General features: G+C 39.6%; 1 protein-coding gene across 1 annotated transcript in view; it reads right to left on the minus strand.

Moving 5' to 3' along the window:
• Positions 1–21,619, minus strand: part of si (sucrase-isomaltase) — an 84,484-nt gene that overhangs the window by 23,700 nt on the left and 39,165 nt on the right. The window contains exons 23-35 of the mRNA XM_072695179.1: positions 21,289–21,462; positions 18,369–18,518; positions 17,696–17,899; positions 16,839–16,993; positions 16,527–16,695; positions 12,083–12,179; positions 9,460–9,572; positions 9,027–9,152; positions 6,738–6,866; positions 3,311–3,427; positions 2,572–2,634; positions 711–827; positions 121–211 (exon numbers count right to left, since the gene is read on the minus strand). Coding sequence (XP_072551280.1) covers positions 121–211; positions 711–827; positions 2,572–2,634; positions 3,311–3,427; positions 6,738–6,866; positions 9,027–9,152; positions 9,460–9,572; positions 12,083–12,179; positions 16,527–16,695; positions 16,839–16,993; positions 17,696–17,899; positions 18,369–18,518; positions 21,289–21,462 — 1,705 coding nt within the window. The remainder of the gene's footprint in view (positions 1–120; positions 212–710; positions 828–2,571; positions 2,635–3,310; positions 3,428–6,737; positions 6,867–9,026; positions 9,153–9,459; positions 9,573–12,082; positions 12,180–16,526; positions 16,696–16,838; positions 16,994–17,695; positions 17,900–18,368; positions 18,519–21,288; positions 21,463–21,619) is intronic.

Raw genomic sequence — 21,619 nt, forward strand, 5'->3', positions numbered from 1 at the left:
GGAGGTACAGGGTAGATGTTTCCAATACAGAGGCCAGTCAGTGAGATCACGAGGTAGGGTTTCTAATAAAGTGGCCAGTGAATGAGAGAAAGAGAGAGAAAGACATTGATGATGGCTTACGTGGCATGTAAGGTGGGTTTTCATAGATGTCCGGGCCCAGACATTTCCCTCCTACTGTGCCGTGGACAAAACTGGCTGGTTCATTCATGTCCTGGACACATCATAAGAGCAAATCACAACAACATTAATATCTGTCATGGCAACCAATGTCAACAAGCAGATTGTGACATTTTACATGTGTGTCCTGACACCGTGCTGACACATGCCTCTTTAGTACAGTGGCAGACCTAAGCCTTCATATGTCTATCTGATTAACGAGGGTACTACTCAGGGTTCAAGCTTATCACACTTAACACTGGCAACTTCATGTGCATTATGACTGACTTGCAACTCATTCAAACAAATGTCGAAATAGTGTGGAAAAGGCAGGCAAACACATTGATGTGTAGAGTGAATACAAATGTGGTCATGTACCTGATGACCATGTGTAATTAATTAAGTAATTATGCAATTAGATTTAAATGACCATGTATTGTATTATAAACTGTGTACATAAACATTCAGTAAAACACAATAATAACTGTAGACTGTAGACTAAGGCACATGCAGGCTACAGAGAAAGAGAAACTTTGCACTGCTTTTTAACTTACGATCCAGATGCCATCAAACTTGAGTTCTTTTGTGTAGAAGTCGAAGATTTCTTTTTGCCACCACACGGCTGTACGGTTCCGGAAGAAATCAGGGAATGCTGCATAGGACCTGAATATCTGAGAACATACATATGTACATTTCTAAGTTTGGGAACTCGTGGTCAAATGTAACACCTTGATCATTTTCTAAACATTTATGTATTTCTGGTGATTACATCATTTGTAGTAAATAAACAATTTATTTATTTTTTTCTGCACATTTTAGTACATTTAGTACCTCAGTACATTTAGTACATTTAGTACATCAGGATTAGGGAATGTGATGTATTTTTGAAATGGTGACTTTACTTGACTTACAATGGGATCATTTATATAGGTCCATTGCTTATGCAATTCTGACCCATTGTAAATAACAATTCGGATTCAAATTATTAAAAAAAAGTAGGATAAATTGATCAAACAAGAACAGTTTAAATAGCTCAACACAACTAATAGAACAAGTGCTCTCTCCAAAATCAACACAAAATGCCACTTTTAATGACGGCTGCAGTCTCCGAATTATTCGACCCCTTCATGACAATCATCTTTAGATCTTTAGTCCCACCAAAGATTTTTTCTGGGGTTCAAGTCTAGAATCTACCAGGATTCAGAATCTTTCAGGACTTCTTCTGAAACCAAGCCTTGATGGACAATGACGTATGCTTCGGATCATTGTCTTGTTGAAAGGTCCAGTGAGGACCAGGCTTCAGCTTCCTCACAGAAGGGTTTCCTTGATTAAATCTATCTTGCCATCGGTTTCCATCACCAGAAGAAGGAAAGCAGCCACAAAATATTTCCAGAGCCACCATTATGCTTCACTGTAGACAGTGTTCTTTTCAGCATATGCTTCATTTTTCCTCCTCCAGACATACTGCTGATCTATAGGCCTGGAAAGTCCCAGTTTTGTTACATCGTGCTACAGAACAGAATCCCAAAACCTCTGTGGCTTTGAGCAGATTGGAACCGACTGTTCTTGTGCTTTTGGGTCAGTAGAGATGTACAGGTGGACCTTAGTGTGTGGCTTACTGTGCAAACTGAAACTTCAGTGCCTGCTGTCCCCAAATCTTGCTGCAGGTGTTTTGCAGTTTTTGAGTGCTGGCCTCCTCTGGTATCTGGTGGCAGCCAGTGATAGCTTACTCTTACTCTACACATGTAGTGTAGCCAGTGTTCCTTTAACTTTGACCTTCTCTGAACTTTCTTGACATATATTTCTAACATGCAGTCAAATACCACAGTCAACAAACCTTTGCATGAGCTCACCTGATGCAACTTATGAAGCCCTTGATTTTCCACCTGATTTGTAAATGTGTGCTCTTATTAGGTGTTGTATTTAGGTGGTTGGATATTTCTGAGGGAGCTTGGTCATTAAAAGTGTCATTGTGTGTTAAATGTGGAGAAAGTATTAGTTCTGTTAGCTGTGTTCAGCTATTTAAATTGGTCTTGCAAATATAATTTTCATAATGCAGAAAGTCTGTGTAAAAAGTTCTGGACAAAGTTAGGCCCAATTTTGGCCTGGAAATATATAAAACACACACACAAACACGCACACACACAGACAGACAGACAGAGCTGATTATCCCCGCAGTAGGTCAGGCATGATGAGCTAGCCTCATGCTATTGTGCTCTGATTGGACATATGACAGTGTGTCACGTCTCTATCATTGGAGCTGACTCGATCGACTGTGCAATTACAGCACATTGTACAGATGATTCCAACATCTAGAGGCTTTACCAAAAAACATATGAAGAGACTATCAATGTCTCTGTTCACTGATTACAGCAAGGGAGGAGATCAGATGGACAGCCAGTAGCTCAGCTTTACCTCAACTTGAGTGTCCCAGTCCAGAGAATCATCCACTGTGACATTGGGAAAGTCAGGCCACACCTGGAAGTTAGAGAAGAGAGGAGAAGATGAGTCAACGTCTATTCTGCACCACCTGCTTGGGCAGTGATGTTTCAAGTGGTGATTGAACTGCAGGGATTGTGAAATGTTATATTTCCTTATAAAAAGGGTGCTTATAATCCTGGGCTAAAATGAATTGCTCAGGCTATTTATTTTTTTAAACAAAAGAAATTTATATAGATATTATGTGTAATACACACTGCAAATAGAATGTCCAGGTAGGTGAACTTAGTTAAATGTTTACATTATGATAAAAAGTGCAAAATGAAAAAAATGGAACATGTTCTTGTTTCAGAACCAGAATCAGAAATACTTTATTGATCCCAGAAAGGAAATCACAGTGACTGCAATAACCCACAAATCGCAAGTTTATAAATATCTACTAATCTACATTGTTTCTTAAAAATAGCTAAATTTTCTGCCCTTTAATATAAAACAAAAAAAAATCGATATATTGTAGCTTAAACTATTCTTACACCAATGAGTGTACTTTCTTAGTATGAAATAAAAAAATGTCTAATATAAAAATCAAATTTATTTGTTTGTTTCTTTTTATAAATTGGGAACTTATTTTAAAGGTTGCACTGAATCAAGCAGTGCCTGCTTCATAATGTGTCACAATACAGTCAATCAAACTGAAGCAAACTGTATACTCTACCTTCCCCCAGACTATGCCATCACCCAGCTCAGCTGGCCACTTGATAAAGACGTCTTCTTTAAGGCCATTCTCAAAAGCAGGATACGGCTTGGTCTCATTGCCTGAGATGGCTGGGTCCTGAGCACACAGTAAACAACAAAATGTTTAAAAATTCACCTTGTGTTAGGGTGGCGTTCACCTTTACAGCAATTATATGATTCAGAGCTCTTACATCAGAATTACAGTTACACTTGTAGGATGATGTAGAGTTAGGAGCCCTGCTCAAGATTGGTGGTTGGTATTGGTGTAGAGTGAAGTGTTGCCCAACAATGTAATCAGTCCCTAGTCTGTCAAGAGGAAAGTGGTGTTGTTGCCTCCTATGCTAAACCAACCACCAACATGAATTTGAAAACATGCACACACATTAACAGTTTATGATCATCATGTGTTCCTTTAAGATGCTTGATTCTCACTGTTCTTCTTCAGTAAACACATCAAAGTCTACATAACTGTTCAGGTTCATACAAATATAACAGAAAACAGAGTTTAACCACTCACACAAGTGTAAAAAGCAGGAATAATACAATTTTAAAATCAATAAAATAAAAAGCACAAATGTATACAAATGTGTGAGCGATCCTCTTTTTATCCATTAGGGTTAAAAAGGTTGTTTTAATGGAGTTAAATGGAGTTAAATTTTGGGGACCATGCCATGAACTCCTCCTCCCCAGGCCTATATATATATATATATATATATATATATATATATATATATATATATATATGTATGTATGTATTCGCTGGATCTGACAAATATAATATGCTTTAGAATATAATTTTTAAAGATATAAACAATGCAAAAAAAAATCACATAGTGCTTATCTCACACTAATAAATGTATATTCCACCTCAGAACAGCGTAGTTACGCACAGAAAACCATAGCTTCTGCATCATTTAAGGCGAAATAGATCATTTAAGCACGAAGGTGGAGAATAATATTTTACTGAAATATTCTGTTCCACCTTAAAATGTGTGGAAGATAGGGCTTCTGCAAGTAAGTGCGCCGTTATTTTAAGGTGGAATATACAGTGGGGAGAACAAGTATTTGATACACTGCTGATTTTTCAGGTTTTCCCACTTGCAAAGCATGTAGAAGACTGTAATTTTTATCATAGGTACTCTTCAACTGTGAGTGATGGAATCTAAAACAAAAATCCAGAAAAATACATTGTATGATTTTTAAATAATTAATTTCCATTTTATTGTGGGAAATAAGTATTTGATACACCAGAAAAAGAAACTTAATATTTGGTACAGAAACCTTTGTTTGCAATTACAGAGATGAGACGTTTCCTGTAGTTCTTGACAAGGTTTGCACACACTGCAGCAGGGATTTTGGCCCACTCCTCCATACAGATCTCCTCCAGAGCCTTCAGGTTTCGTGGCTGTCGCTGGGCCACACGGACTTTAAGCTCCCTCCAAAGATTTTCTATTGGATTCAGGTCTGGAGACTGGCTAGGCCACTCCAGGACCTTAAGATGTTTCCTACGGAGCCACTCTTTAGTTGCCCTGGCTGTGTGTTTTGGGTCGTTATCATGCTGGAAGACCCAGCCACGACCCATCTTCAGTGCTCTTACTGAGGGAAGGAGGTTGTTGGCCAAAATCTCACGATACATGGCCCCATCCATCCTTCCCACAATACGGTGCAGTCGTCCTGTCCCCTTTGCAGAAAAGCATCCCCAAAGAATGATGTTTCCACCGCCATGCTTCACGGTTGGGATGGTGTTCTTGGGGTTGTACTCATCATTCTTCTTCCTCCAAACATGATGAGTGGAGTTTAAACCAAAAAGTTCTATTTTTGTCCCATCAGACCACATGACCTTCTCCCATTCCTCCTCTGGATCATTCAGATGGTCATTTGCAAACTTCAGACGGGCTTTGACATGCGTTGGCTTGAGGAAGGGCACCTTGCGTGCACTGCAGGATTTTAATCCTTGACGGCGTAGAGTATTACTGATTGTTTTCTTTGAGACTGTGGTCCCAGCTCTATTCAGGTCATTGACCAGGTCCTGCCGTGTAATTCTGGGCTCATTCCTCACCTTCCTCAAGATCATTGATGCTCCACGAGGTGAGATCTTGCATGGCGCCCCAGACCGAGGGAGATTATCCGTTATTTTGCATTTCTTCCATTTTCTAATAATTGCACCAACAGTTGTTGCCTTCTCACCAAGCTGCTTGCCTATTGTCCTGTAGCCCATCCCAGCCTTGTGCAGGTCTACAATTTTATCCCTGATGTCCTTACAAAGCTCTCTGGTCTTGGGCATTGTGGAGATGCTGGAGTCTGACTGATTGAGTGTGTGGACAGGTGTCTTTTATACAGGTAACGAGTTCAAACAGGTGCAGTTAATACAGGTAATGAGTGGAGAACAGGAGGGCTTCTTAAAGAAGAAGTAACATGTCTGTGAGAGCCAAAATTCTTACTGGTTGATAGATGATCAAATACTTATTTCCCACAATAAAATGGAAATTAATTATTTAAAAATCATACAATGTATTTTTCTGGATTTTTGTTTTAGATTCCATCACTCACAGTTGAAGAGTACCTATGATAGAAATTACAGTCTTCTACATGCTTTGCAAGTGGGAAAACCTGAAAAATCAGCAGTGTATCAAATACTTGTTCTCCCCACTGTAGATTTAATGCTGCAAGATTAAAGCACACAGCAAAGCTTTTACGTTGTTTATATCTTTAAAATGGTATAAACCAGCAAATGGATTGTAAAGAAGCAAGTATGTGGCCAGTATGACTGGCAGAGGCATGCTGTTTGCTGGGGGAAGCAGGTTAGATGAACTAGTGGAACTAAAGCTGAATGTTCCGTCACTTTCCAACGTTCCAATTCCACCGGTGGGACCGTACCAATCAAGGACCAGCCACAGCAAATCCCACTGGTGGGACCGAACTTGCTAAAGGGTTAAACACCTGGATTGTCTGAGTGCTGCCATTAGAACATGTTGGGAAATTGCTTGGTCTTTGGCTTTATTCTCATACTAGCACTAGTAATATGGGCACTAATATTTACATCTGTGAGATTCTTCATCTAAATAAACCTGATTAGGCTTTAAAATGCTAAGTGTTTGCAAACCTACAAAGAAAACAAGATCTTTAAAAAAACTTTTTCACTGATGTTGTTTCAATGATGTTGTTTCGAATGCGGCCATCTGTTTATAGCGTATCTCGCACAGCATTCATCTCCATGAAACTTTTTTTTTAAATGCCAGGCTCACTAAAGCGCACTCCTCTAACCTCTCGGTCTGTGAGATGTGCACGCCGTCATTAAAAGCAAATTAAAAAGCAATCTCCTCCACAGCTCTCTGCCAGGAGGACAGGAGCCATGGCCTCGTTTTCTAACTGAAAGAAAAGGAGGTTGGAAAGTAACGCTGCCGTACCAGGATGAAGATAAAGCGCATTCCCTCGGCCCTCATTCTGTCCACCAGTTCGGGCAGGCCCTGGAAGTCCTCGCCCAGTGTAAAATCCAGCTGACGCTCCATGTAGTCAATATCTGCGTACTGCACGTCCTGCGAGGGGTACAAAAGCACGGAAAACACTCCATCATCTGACAGCAATGCAAATGAGACGTATTCACAATAGCTGGAGGCTAATTACAGACATCCTGGGCCTTTAGGTTTGTACGAGAGAGACTGGTAGAGGTCTATGACCATGCTTTGCACTGATTAGTTTCCTATTTTCCATTTTTTCTTCTATTTATCATGTCCATTCAGTCCTGAACGAAGCCTTGTGTCAGCCTGTTTATGGTCTGTTGACACTTTCATGGACAGGTGACTCACTGTTATCAGCTGCAATAATGCCACAGATTTGAACACTGAGCCTCAGCCAAATGGCCATAAAGCCTCCCATCTCTCTGCACTTACTGTTAGCCGCCGAGCTGATTAGTTTACATATTAACATTTACCACAGGTGCATTAATGACACCGGGCTGTTTATGAAGGCCCGAACAGCTTGGTGACTTTGAAAGTTCTGGACAATCAGCTACAGTAATCAGCGAGATGTGAGCAGGCCGCAGAACACTGGCATTATTCATAGAAATGGGGCGGGAATGGGGTAGAGGTGCTAAAGATAGAGAACAGAATTATGTAGAGTATGTTTTACAGGGTGCAAAGGGAACAGTGGGTAAAAGGCTTGTTGTCTTCATTGTACTTGTACTTCTGTGCTGCTGTAATTGCCCTCTGGGATTAATCAAGTTATCTATCTATCGATCTTGAATTATCTCTAATCTTTTTGTGGTCAAATGGTATTTTAAATGTCTGTAAATGTCTGCTTATTAACTTCATTAACATCATTAAGAACATTATCACATCCAAAGAACCTGATTGGGCATTTAATTGCATTTAGGCATGCCAAAGGCCATAGTGAGAAGGAAGTGGCTGAATTTCCAGGTATATCGAAGTGTATGGTCATACAGCTCTATCAGCAGTGTCAAAATCACAGTGTACAGAACATTCGTGTCATTCTTGAGCAGAAGTGAGTAAGTAAGCAGTTTCCTGTGAAGTGTTCCTTCAGAACTTGGTGGTGAAGACCTGCGTTGACTGCATTGCGAGACACTAGTCTTGCCTGAATTGAAGCTTTGAAGTTTTATTCACATGCAGTGGAACGTCTGCTGAGAATTTGCTGTACACTGGGATTGTTGCCACTGCTGGTAGACCCGTATAATAGTACAATTCGATACACCTACAAATTCAGCTACTTTCTTCACACTATGCACAAGATATTTACTGCACTGTACTTCCTCTTCTCAACCTATGAATCCTGTCGCTCACCCCACAAGTATGTATAGCCCAATCCTCCCCGTGCAACACCATCTGCAGGAACCTGAAGTTATTACCACCTGAAACATGAGGGAAGTTTACACGTACATAACTGCTAAGATCTGGACAGTATATATAACACTATTACCATACGTAGCCTCTACTCACTCTATCCTATGTTGGAACACTATGTAGAACACCATTATGTGGTCCCTAATCACTAATTTCTGCATATGAACAATATATAGAACACCACTGTATCATCCCTCATCAATGTTCTCTAGATAGGAGCAAACTATATACACCATTACTTTGTTTCTAGACACTATTCCCTAGATTGGAACACTATATAGAACATGATTACTGTATACGGCCCCTAATGACTATTTCCGACACTGTATAGAGCACTTTTATAACCCCTAATCATGGTTCCCAAGATTAGAAGACTATATAAAACACCATTGTATGTCCCCCTAAACACTGTCCCCTACATTGGGACACTTCATAAAACACTACTACTATACATGTGCCCTAATCACAATTTCCTACATTGCACTATAGAGAACACAATCAGGTCCCCCTAATTACTATTGCCTACATTGGAACACTGTAAAGAACATTATTGTATGCCCCCTAATTACTATTACCTACACATTACAGCATTATGGGAAGCAGGGAACCTGACTCCTACTTTCTATTCTCTACAGTGGAACACTGGATAGAACATCATTGTATGGATTGTAGATAATAATCTTTAGATAATTCATAAAGTATACACATTTACCCATTTCACTATACACAACGCCATGCATTATGGGTATTATCAGTCCACTAGGGTATGTTGTTTTGGTAAAGTAGTCCACTACACAGTGAATAGGACAGAACCAGAAAAAGAGTGTATGATGGCCTTACGTAAGGAATACTGGCGTTTTTCATGTCCAGATACAGATCCTCAATCTCCTGGTCATTGGCGTAGCCATAGCGACAGAGCTGGAATCCCAGTGACCAATAAGCTGGGAGAACTGGTCGGCCAATCATCTGTCAGACCAAAATACACAAGTTGAGCCCAAAAGTAAGTAAAAAAAAACAATCTTCTGCAGCGGCCCCTTCTGCTTGCCCCTGCCTCGTCATTATGTGGCTTTAAATAAATATTTATGTGCATGGGTGTGTGCTTGTGTGTCTGTGTGCGCGTGAGTGTGTGTATGTGAGTGTGTGTTTGTGAGCGTGTGCCCACACAATGTCCCTGGCTTGATGAGCTTTAGCAGCTGGGAGCTCTCCGCCTCATTGCTTACAGTGTACTCAGTCAACACTCGCGCGCGCACACACACACACACACACAACTCACCGCAGTGTACTCTTGCACCACCAGTTCCGGAGTGGGTCCCATCACCATGTAGAAGTCCAGGATGCCCCCGATGGTGCGGTAGGTAAGGGCTGGGGTTGGCTGCAGAGTCACATCTAAAAATACATACATGTAAGTACAGTTGTGTAATGTAAGATGTGTAATGTAGATGAACATACTATATACATAATTTTGGCATCTTCACTTCATCTGAATCTGCCTGTTGTTCTCTACATTGTGCCAAATTTCAAGATGAATGGACCAATAGAAATATTTTTTATTGGCCTGAATCATTTTACATTTACTTCCATTAGCTTTCTCCTGTAAAGTTGCAAGTTTTGTAAATTGAAGGTTTTTGCCCAATGGCAAGGATATATAACACATATGGGACATGTTTCTATTGCATATAGCCATTGGAAAAAAATATACTGCAATGCAAAATAACATTTAGCAGCAAAATATATAAATATATAGTTTGGTTTAGCTTACATTATTTTGCGCAATAAAACATCTAGGACTAACTTCAGGTAAATATGTCTCAAACTAAAATAATAAGCCACAGAAGTGAACATCCCAAAAAAAAAAAATCAACCCAGTTATAGATAGCCCATTACCCAACACACTCAGTAGTATTCACCTGCTACTCCAACACATGCTCAACCAGCCACTTCCTCAAGCTGGTGCTGATGCAACATCACCAAGCAACCAACACGCTCAGAGGAAAGTGAAGGGTACCCAGCTCTGATGCTTCGGTTAGCAGACACACTGAAGTGAGGTGGGGTGTGAGTGAGTCCACCCGAGAGTCCTCCGAATGCTGATGGCAGGCGGCATAACCCGAGATTCGATCAAGTGATCCTTGGCTCACATGGGGCTTTACTCCGCTGGACCACTCAGAGTCCACTGTGTTCTCAGTAAAACACTGATATTAGACACTGACATTCATACAGAATGTAGTGGTTTTACAACACTGTGTTCATTAAAACATCTCCAAAGCTTAACTCATGGGAGTCTAGTATTATTCATAGCTATCATCCAACACCTGGTTTGGTAAATCAGAGCTTAATGGTGTTAAATCAGGTGAGCTGATGATGGAATTGAACACATCTATGCACTGGCTGGGGGCATCCAGGAGAAAATTCTTGTTGATTTTCACTGCATTTATGTTTAGCTTTATCTGCGCTTAGGTGCCCAGAAGGTGCACAGAAACATATAATTACCTACATACCAAAGGAAGAAATAATAATACCAGTATTAAATTCCCTAATAACTCCCTTTTAATACCCTTGATTTCACAAGAAACTCTGGAGGAGCAAGTATCATTTATAGAGTATCTGTCTGGCTATGTCTGCATTTACATTAAACAGTAACATCCAGAGCTTTTTCTATTGTTATTCTCCAGGGAACCTCGCACTTCGCTGCAGCCCATTCAGCTGAGTGTAGAAGAGCGACCGACTCTTAAAGCAGACTAAACAAATCAAGGCTGGAGTTTGGAGTGTCTCAGCGTGCCGTGTGAACAGCGAGTCGCTTTCATTGTGTTTGGAAGCTACTCTGATGTTCCACCTTTACCTGCAGACACCCAAAGTTATCCCCCTGCTGCAAGTTCGAGACGCTCACTTATTCAACTTGGAGAGAAAGCGTCTAAGTGTGTGTGTGTGTGTGTATGTGTGTGCGTGTGAGAGCTCTGAGAAGCAGTTCTGAATGCATAAGGGCTCTAAAAAAAGCCATGTGCATCATTATGCAGAGACAGCAGAGGAGCGTCCTGTTAGAAATGTAATTACTCATCCCGCAAAGCCCCGGCACAGCTTTTTCCTGTAAATAACATCACATCATCTCTGATCTCGCAGGACCTGCTGACTGCAGCACCAGCGGTCAAACACTGGAGGATGAAGAAACCCTCATTAGCTGACCACACACCTGGACAGGTGCAAAATCCTGGGTAGATTCTACTAAGGCGGTAATATTTGTAATTTCCTGAGTATTTTGCGCCATATTACTATATATACCCTTATAGTCATTATATAGACATATACAGTCATATGCAAAAGTTTGGGCCCCAACATTTCAATAATGTCAAATGTTGGATGTACACACTTGATATTATATATTTATGTAATTGATATTATAAAACAGCATATTTACTGTAAAGGATTTGTTCACTTCTTTAGTCTTAGAACATCATCAACATATAATTGTAGTCTCTAATTGTATTTTTGAATTGTTTTGTATTTTTGGCGTAGGTTCAGTTCCTGAACTGCTTCGTGATTGGTCGCATCTTTCATTTTGGCCAAAATCTCTCATTTTTTTCCCAGCCAGTCGAGAGTAAATTCATCACAACAACAATAAATAATAACTGAAAGAGAATCATGAATATGAGAAGACAGGGGCTTTAAGCATTTCAAAGTTAAACTAATAAATGCTACTGTCATCTATGTAAAGTGCAGTTCATGCATTTGTTTTGAGTGGTCATTTGTAGGACACAACTTTCTAGTACACACTAAACAACAGGATTCTATCTAGTAGATGTCATCTACAAATATAAAAACTGTGTCCATGCATTGGTGTGGTGTGAATTGCCATCAAGAATAGAAAAACCAACAGGTGTATGCTGTGTGTGTTGTCTGCTCACCCATAGCGTTGCTGTTGAGCAGGAGCACTCCATGGGCGTGGGCAGTGGTCTCCAAGCCCATGTAGAACGGGTGGACACCGTAACAGTTCATCTTATACTGCAGAGTTGGGAGAGAGAGAGAGAGAGAGAGAGAGAGAGAGAGTTAATTGAAATTTTTACAGCCTACATTTGTCCATCACATAAACAACACACATATATTTTTCCTTCTCTGTTTCTATCGTTCCTCCCATATTTCTCATTCTCATTTCCCAATCTCCTTCTCTCACTTTCTCTCACTTTCTTTCTCTCTCAGTGCTTAGCTGCAGTGTGATGGAGTGAGCAACGGAGAGGTTGTTAGCATGTTGGCTAACGGGGGCTGACAGCACTGACAGGAGTCAGTGAGCTGGACTGGCTGCAATATGCCCCGTGCTGGAGCGTCACTGTCTCCGAATAAATCAGCCTAATCCGCTCCGCAGCGGCTCCTTAGCGCACTTTCATCACTGTCACCACCATAAACAACAACGCACACAGCCATGTATCGCACCCAGGACTTCGTCTCTTCACTGAGGCCTCCACAACAGTTTGCCGAAAAATCTCATTTAAAAAAAGTTAACTTTTAGAAAGCAAGTAAACCTCAAAAGAAGCACAATTCAAACTCAAACTCAAACAGTCTAACAAAAGCTCTGTAGCATAGTACACGTTCGATTGGATGTTAGATATTAACCTTTAAATCTCGATAAACACTCCGAAACACAAGAATAAGAGCTATTTGTCCAGAATCAACATCAATATACACTTCTACACTCTAGAATTGAACATATTAGTCCATAAACAACCTCAGTAAACATTTCTAAACACTGGAATAGGAGATATTAGTCCATACACAACCTCAATAAACACTCATATACACTACAATTGAACATAGCAGCCAATAATGTGCATCTATACTAGAATAGGAGACAGTAGTCAATAAACAACATAAATAAATACTAGAACAAAAGTCTCTATAAATGACTTCAATAAACACTCCTATACACTAGAAGAGGAGATATTAGTCCATAAACGACCTCACTAAACACTCCTATACACTAGAATAAGAGATATTAGTCCATAAATGATCTCAATAAACACTCCTATACACTAGAATAGGAGATATTAGTCCATAAATGACTTCAATAAACACTCCTATACACTAGAATAGGAGATATTAGTCCATAAATGACCTCAATAAACACTCCTATACACTAGAATAGGACATATTAGTCCATAAATGGCCTCAATAAACACTCCTATACACTAGAATATGAGATATTAGTTCATAAATGACCTCAATAAACACCCCTATACACTAGAATAGGACACTTTAGTCCATAAATGGCCTCAATAAACACTCTGATACACTAGAATATGAGATATTAGTTCATAAATGACCTCAATAAACAATCCTATACACTAAAGTAGATGATATTAGTCCTCACATGACCTCAACACTCCTATACACTAGAATAAGTGATATTAATCCATAAATGGCCTTAATAAACACTCACATACACCAGAATAGTCAGTATTAGTCCATATTCAACCTCACTAAACACTCCTATTCACTAGAATAGAAGAAAACTGGACTGTAATCAACCTCAATAAATGTTCTTTTACACAAGAAGATATTAGTCCAAAAAACACCTCAATAAACAATCTAAGTCTGAACCAGCTTAATAGCAAAGTAAACTTTCATGAAGAAGCACAATTCACACTCAAGCATGTTTCAGATGATAGGCAACACTCGAAGTAAGGGGGGTTGCAGTATGCACTTGTCACAGCACATTCCTTAGTGTCCCCTGTGGATCAGGTATTAATACAGCAGCTTTAATCAGGAAAGCAACTGCAGTAATTAGCTAGTACATGACTCAGGCCCACATCAGGGATGCTGTGTCCATGTCTGAAGCAATTAGGCGCTGAGGCACTTTATACTGGCACACAGGGATAAATAACCACCCCAGTTCAATTTAACCAGTTCAATCTCACCAGTCCTCACACTCACACCTGCTCCACACACAGCCTGACCTGAAATTACAGTCTAACAATCTCAGCGTGGCTCAGAAACGGGCATGACACATCTACTTTACGCACATCAGGAACAGCAGAACCAATTAACAGTTAATTGAATGGATGTTTCTTCATATAAAAGCTTTCAAAACATCTCACCAGTGATGTCTTCAGAAATGTTGGCCCTTTGTTTAACTAGGGTACTTTGTGAGTGTCCATGTTGATCACAGTAAAATGGGTCACCATGTGGAACAGGAACTTTCCATGGGCTACCATGGCCCGATCTATATAGACATAGACCTCTGAAGGTGTCCTGTGGCACCTAGCACTAATATGTTAGCAGCAGATCCTTTAAGGCTGGTAAGTTGTGATGTGGGGTCTCCATGAGCATCAGTCAGCTTTTGTTGTCTTTCCTTGGAAGACTTTTGGTAGGTACTGACCACTGTGTTCCAGGAATACCCCACAAGACCTGCCTGACGTTTTGGAGATGTTCTGAAACAGTTGTCTGGCCATCACAAATGGGCTCTCAGATTCTTATGGTTCCTCATTTACCTGCTTCCAACACATCACCTTCAAGAACTGACTGTTCACTTGCTGCCTAATATATCCACCCATTGACAGATGCCACCGGAATCAGATAATACTTTACTTCCCTATATGTTGGTAGTTTTAATGTTAAAACCGGTGGCATCTGTCTGATCGGCGTATACTAAGCTGAAAAAAAAAAAAAAACCAAACAAAAAAAAAAAAAAAATATATATATATATATAATACATATTAAAATGTAATATTCCATTATATTATAATAAGAAAAAACTGTAAAAAATAAAATCAGAATTTTGACTGGCACTACATATCAGACAGCAATATATCCAGAGAAATATCTGCTGTGTTATGTTGTCTTGCTTCATTATCTAGTTTTCTCATGGGGCTGAAAGGTCATCCGAACAAATCTCAGCCCAGAACAATGATCAATGGAAAAATCTGTATATTCCACCTAAACTCACAAATAATTATAACCCGAGAGTGAGAGTGATGTCACTACAAATAAACAGTTGGGATCAGAAGGGCAGGCTGAGCCTCTCATATCAATGCGGCACGCAAGTGGAGTCTTGTGGTGTTTCTTCCATCTGCCTCATTAGAAACATTTCCCCACACACATCAAAATGTCAAACTCATTTTGTACCAACTCTTGTTAAGGTAGCACACTAAGAATGGACAAGTTTGTCATTGCTGTGGTGTTTTTTTCTGGACACTGATTCTTTCACACTGAACAACATGTGAGACCAGATTTTTGACTTTTATTTTCTTGATGAGGATGACATTCTGACCAAACACTGCACACTGCAGTGACAGACCTCATTGGCAGGATGTGGCATATAAGAGACGAGAGAGAAATGTGTGAAATTCTGACACCCAGTAGTATAGTATTAGTAATATACTTCTACACAGTAGAATATTAGAGCATAATATATAAAAAACCTACACTCCTATACGCTGGATCAGGAGATACATATGTACATATGTACAGGCGTACATAAACTACCTCCTTACATGCTCCCATACACTTGAAGTCCATAAACAAATCAATAAACACTAGAATAGGAGATATTAGTCCATAAACAATTCCAATAAACACTAATATATACTACAATAGGAGATATTAGTCCACAAACAACCTCTATAAACAATGCTACACACTGGAATAGAGGATATTAGCCCATGAACACTTCAGAAGGCACTCAGATACCCTACAATAAGACATATTAGTCCATAAACTGACTCAATAAACAGTCCTATACACTAGAACATGAGATATTAATCCATAAACAGACTCAATAAACACTCCTATACACTAGAATGGGCAATACTAGTCAATAATCAACCTCAATAACCACTCCTATATACTTGATTAGAGTATATTAGTCCACAAAGAATCTTAATACACAATGCTATACACTAGAATAGGAGATATTAGTCCATAAGCTGCCTTAATAGCACTTCTATACACTAGAATAGTCACTATTAGGGAATAATCCACTTAAATAAGACAATAAAACAATAAGAGATATTAGTCTATAAATCATGTCAATAAACAATGCTATGTACTCGAATATGAGATATTAGTCCCAAAACACCTTGGTAGACACTCAGATACACTACAATAAGAGACATTAGTCCATACAGAGCCTCAATAAACACTCCTATACACCAGAATAGGGGATGTTAGTCCATAAACCACCTCAGTTTACACCCGTATACAGTAGAATAGGAGATATTAGTCCATAAACAATCTCAGTAAACATTAGCACTAGTTCACAGTGTGACAGGGTTGAAGTACAGAGGCCTTACTGAATGCTCTGTTTGCTGCTCAGCCTGTAATTGTATGACCATGACCCTGTACATGTCCAACACTCACCCCAGGAGGCTGGTCTTTGCTGAACATTCCCCATGTGTGCCAGTTGAGGTCGTGTCTGAAGCTGGTGTGCTCCGTCTCTCCAAAGCCGTAGATATACTGAGATGGGAGGCGAGTGGAGATCTGAATGAACATGTCAGAGAAAGTAAAGCCTGGAAGTGACGAGTCCCATCTGCAAACACACACACACACACACACACACACACACACACACACATACACACAGATAATAAATCAAATGATCAGAAACAGGAAACGGTAAAACACACATACATTAGTTTGTATTCATGTAGGATCAGTAAAACAGTCACTCACACGACAGTCTCTGTGGCCTTTCTAACCACCTGGATCCCAAATGGTTTCTCAGTCACCCGAACCTGGTACATCCTCTTGGCCTCGTCAGTCTCTCGAGTGGAGGGTAATGTGAGGGGCACAGGCACCTCGTAGCGTTTGTTGGCTGGGTCATAGATCTAGAGAAATTAAACAATAGCAGATCTGTAAGATCTTTCATTTAAAGTCAAACTGCACCGTTACTTCAGAAATCAATGATCAAACTGCTAGAATAAGAGGTTATACAATGTTTACTGTAAACAGTGCTAGCAAAAGCAGCGAATCTGAGTGGCAAAACAAACATCAAAACAATGTAATGTAATAATAATTATATAATAAAATATAATGCAGGAATTGGTACTTATTGGTATCGATAATTATTATTCATGATTTTTTTTTTTATAATATTATAATTAATTGCCTAATCATGCAATACATGGTCTTGATTGTTAATGGGGTACCATTTCTATCAATAATGAAATACCTTATCACTTTATTGGGAATTTGTTGCATTTTCAGGTTGATCATTTGTAATACTTATATACATATACTTATATGTATACAATATACAATATTATACATATCCTGTGTTATTATCAAGAAAGGATTACAATAGGTGCAACTTAATTTCTTAATCTCTTAATATATATATATATATATATATATATATATATATATACACGTATATGTATAATACTACAACACTTCTACTAATAATAATAATCATCATCATTATCATAGATTTAGTTGCTGTTGAGTAACATCAATCTGAATTTTAAACTCTTCTGATTTATTGTTTTAATAGCTGCTCATTTCTCATAGACTGTTTAAAAACACTTTACCTTAAAGCGCAGAGAGTGTGAGCTGAGGTAAGTGATCTCCACCCGCAGTGTGTCTATGTCTCTGGATGCCATACGGGGAATTGGGTACAGATTGTTGCGTACAATATCAAAACTCCAGCCACTCGGGGTTTCTTGTGGGGTATCAGCTGTGTAGCCGTAGTCCGCAGGAAAGTAACACCAAGGCACGCCTTCAAGATTTGAGCTCTGGAAAAAAATACAGGAATGTCTGAGGTCAGAATAAATTGGATGAATGGATAGAAGCATATATGGAACGATGGATAGATGGACAGATTGATGATTGGATGAATGGATAGAAGCATGGATGGAAAGATGCATTGATGGACAGATTGATGATAGAATGAATGGAAGACATATTTTATTATAAATTTGATGAGAAGTTATTGCATTTTTTTGCAAAATGGATGGATGGATAGATAACCATGGATACTTGGTTAAGAAGATGATGTTATGGATGAATGGTTTAATAAAAGGATGGTGAAGTTAATGGACAAAAGGACGGAGGGACTGGGTGCATAGATGGCAGGGTGGTTGAATAAAAATGGCTGGGTAGTTAAGTAAATGGATGGATGGATGAATAAATTGGTAGGTAGGTAGACAGACAGATAGACTGACAGACAGGCAGATACATGGTAGTGTATTTAAAGTAGTGTACCTGCCAGATGCAGCCCCGCGCCGTGCATTTCTCTTCATTGCTGCCATCCTCAGGGTAACAGTCGAAGCGCTCAAATTCAGAGATGACCGAGTCCCATTTGACCGTGTAGCTCTTGCCCAGCTGCAGGCTCAGATCTCGCAGATACAGGACCTGCCAGAGAGTGATCCCAGTGAGTTAGACCAACTAGAACCATTTAGGGACTGTATTTAATGCAAATAGGGTATGGCTGAATTTAGACCAATATTATTTGAATCTCCATTTTGTTGGATGTATAGCATGTGAGAGCACAGTGAGAGCTAGCTGCGCTAACGTACATCCTCCACACTGCATGGTTAGTTTAAAACACTACTACTGGTCCAGCAGAATAAGGCGCTGTCACTATGACCAGAGGATTGAGGAATCCAGGTCATGCTGCTAGCCATCGGCAGCCGGGGGCCCTGAGAGTGGACAATTGGCCATGCTCTCTCCAGAGTGGGTAGAAGGCAGATCACTCCAGCCCAATGCTGGCCGGCCAATGCATCAGAGCCTGGTGCATTTTCCTCCGAGTGTGTTGGTTGCATCAGCAACAGTTCGGAAAAGAGGCACTGGCTAGCTGCACACGTCTCAGAGGAGGTGATAGGTCACCCTCCCCATTTTATGTGATAGGGGGAGGGTTGGTTAATGTATGGGTTGGTTAATTAACTAAGACCCTCAGTGTAAACACAAAAAATTCATATCCCCCCCAAAATATTTACATTTACACTCTTTTGCTTGGAGGTTTGCAAGCGATAAGCCAAAAACAAAAATGTGTTAATTTGCATTCATGCTTGCAGGAGCCCCCTAGTGGCTGGGGTCCCAGGCTGCATCCCCAAAACGCCCATTGGGATAACACAACCTTCGCTAGGACACACACGCACACACATACGGCTCAGTTCAGTTACAGGACTAACCCAGGAGCAATCTAAGAGATTTACAGCAGCCACCACCGCTGCCCTGGAGATAGCAGGGACACCGGGAGACAAGGTAGTTAAAGGAGGTGGGTGACATATGTGGTAAACATCGGTGTGTTTAAGTCTCTTCTCCATTCCTCTTTCACAGACCCTGCCGTAAATCTGACCGTCCGACACTAATGTTGCACGTGTGCCTTGGAGACATTCTGCTGTTCCACTGGGACCTTGAGCTCCAGGAGAAGGCATGTCCTTTATCATGGTATTTTTGTCTATAAATACACTACTGTCCTGGAATCAATGTGTTCAGTAAACACAGATACATTTATACAATTATGCCAGTCTATGCCTGAGACTTAACGTCATAGCATTCAATGACTTTCAATCACTGAGAATGTCCGTTAGGCTGTAGAATATATCCAAGATGAAGATTTAATTAATACACAGAATGAATTTCTACTACAAATAACATCCATAATATATATATATATATATATATATATATATATATATATATATACAGAATTAAGTACTAGTATCATTATTATCCAGAACAAAGATCTAATACTAATAATATTATGAAGCTCTAAAACATTAATATCCATAATGAATCTTATATCATTAATATTCTAATAATTTAAAGCCCATAATGTCTCTTATTTTGAAGTGCCTGACTAAACACCTGACTAAAATGCAAATACTATATAAAAAATTAAAATCTTCAAAATCTTATTAATAAATAATAGAATAAAACTAATCAGTAGTATCAGTTTTAAACTAACGTTACAGTATTATTATTATTATTATTTGAGGACCAACTGGCTATATATCAATGTCAGCCGAAATTTAACCCAAGTCGATCCTGAGAGCTTGTCATATCATATGATCCGCAATATGAACCTGATTAAATCCATTTTTGAAATTTGTTCTGAGTGCAACATTTTTTTTAATCTTATCTGACTAAAATATTTAATATTACACTGTGATATTTGTAGAATATGTGAAAGCAATGCGCCTCATGGGAGAAGCAGAGTAAAGGCACCACTAACGGCATACATCACTCAGTCCAGCACAGTAAGTATCAGCAGAGCAAGCAAACACTAACACTCTGAGCTCCAGTTCGGAACAGGAATTTACAGACTCTCTTAGCTGGTGATCAGAGTTTTAAATACATTTTAAATGTGGCTGGTTTCAAGACGATGGATGGAAAATTGCACAACGATGCATTATTACGTTTGCCGGGAAAGATTTATGTGGTATTCAGCCCCGCCCTCAATTGGTATTGATGGAGCTGAAAGATTATTGGTGATTAGTATCGCCTCCAAAAACACTGAACGGTCCATCTCTAATTTGATCTATTATTAATAAGTGATTCCAAACTTTTCATCAGTAGTGACTTTCAGCCACAGAGACCTTGAGCTCTGGCAGCAAGCTGACACATGTCCTTTATCATTGTATTCTGGTGTGTGTGTGTATGTCTGCTGAATGAATCTTCACAATAAATTTGTGTTTTTATATGTGTTGTAATTTCACAGGGAAAATCGGCAGAGGTCCGTTTCTTTCTATTAAAGACAAGGTCACCCACCTACACTATGTCCCTGTAGATTTCCAGGAATTAGAGTCCTTCATTCTGTGTTTTCATCTACAGGAAAGTTGACTGGGTTCACCTGCCACTTTATCAGAAACCCATATCTTGTGCTTTTATTCACTGGCAACTTTATTAGAAACACAGACTCTTGTACGTTCACTTACTGGTCACTTTATTAGAAACCCCTACCCTTGTATGTTCACTCACTGGTCACTTTATTAGAAACACAGAACTTGCACTTCCGTTCACTGGCCACTTTATTCCAAACACCTACTTTTGTACTTTCACACACCGGCCTTTTTATTAGAAACACCTACCCTATACTTCCACTTACTGACCACTTTCGGAGTAGGTGTAAGTATAAACTGGTCAGGTGTCCGTGATAGTTCCAGTGAAACACACTCACCTTCTTCACAGCGTTGTACTGAATGCTGGACTCTGGCACAGCCACGGCCACGTTACCATCAGAGATGGACACCGCTGTAGGAGGGGTGCTCACCCCGAGGACTGTGATGTTCTCAAACACCAGGTTATTAGGGTCAACATAGCCATTGTGCAGGACCTGCATGTTCAGCACACTCTGAAAGATACACACACACACATATACACACTTTACATTAAACCCTTAAACTATGAAGTTAGGAGTTTTATTACCACTGATAACCAGACTGATATTAATATCTAGAATGAAGCTCTAATAATATTAATATCCAGAATGAAGCTCTAATAACATTCAT

The sequence above is a fragment of the Salminus brasiliensis genome, chromosome 13 (assembly GCF_030463535.1).
Source record: "Salminus brasiliensis chromosome 13, fSalBra1.hap2, whole genome shotgun sequence".
Taxonomy (NCBI): Eukaryota; Metazoa; Chordata; class Actinopteri; order Characiformes; family Bryconidae; genus Salminus; species Salminus brasiliensis.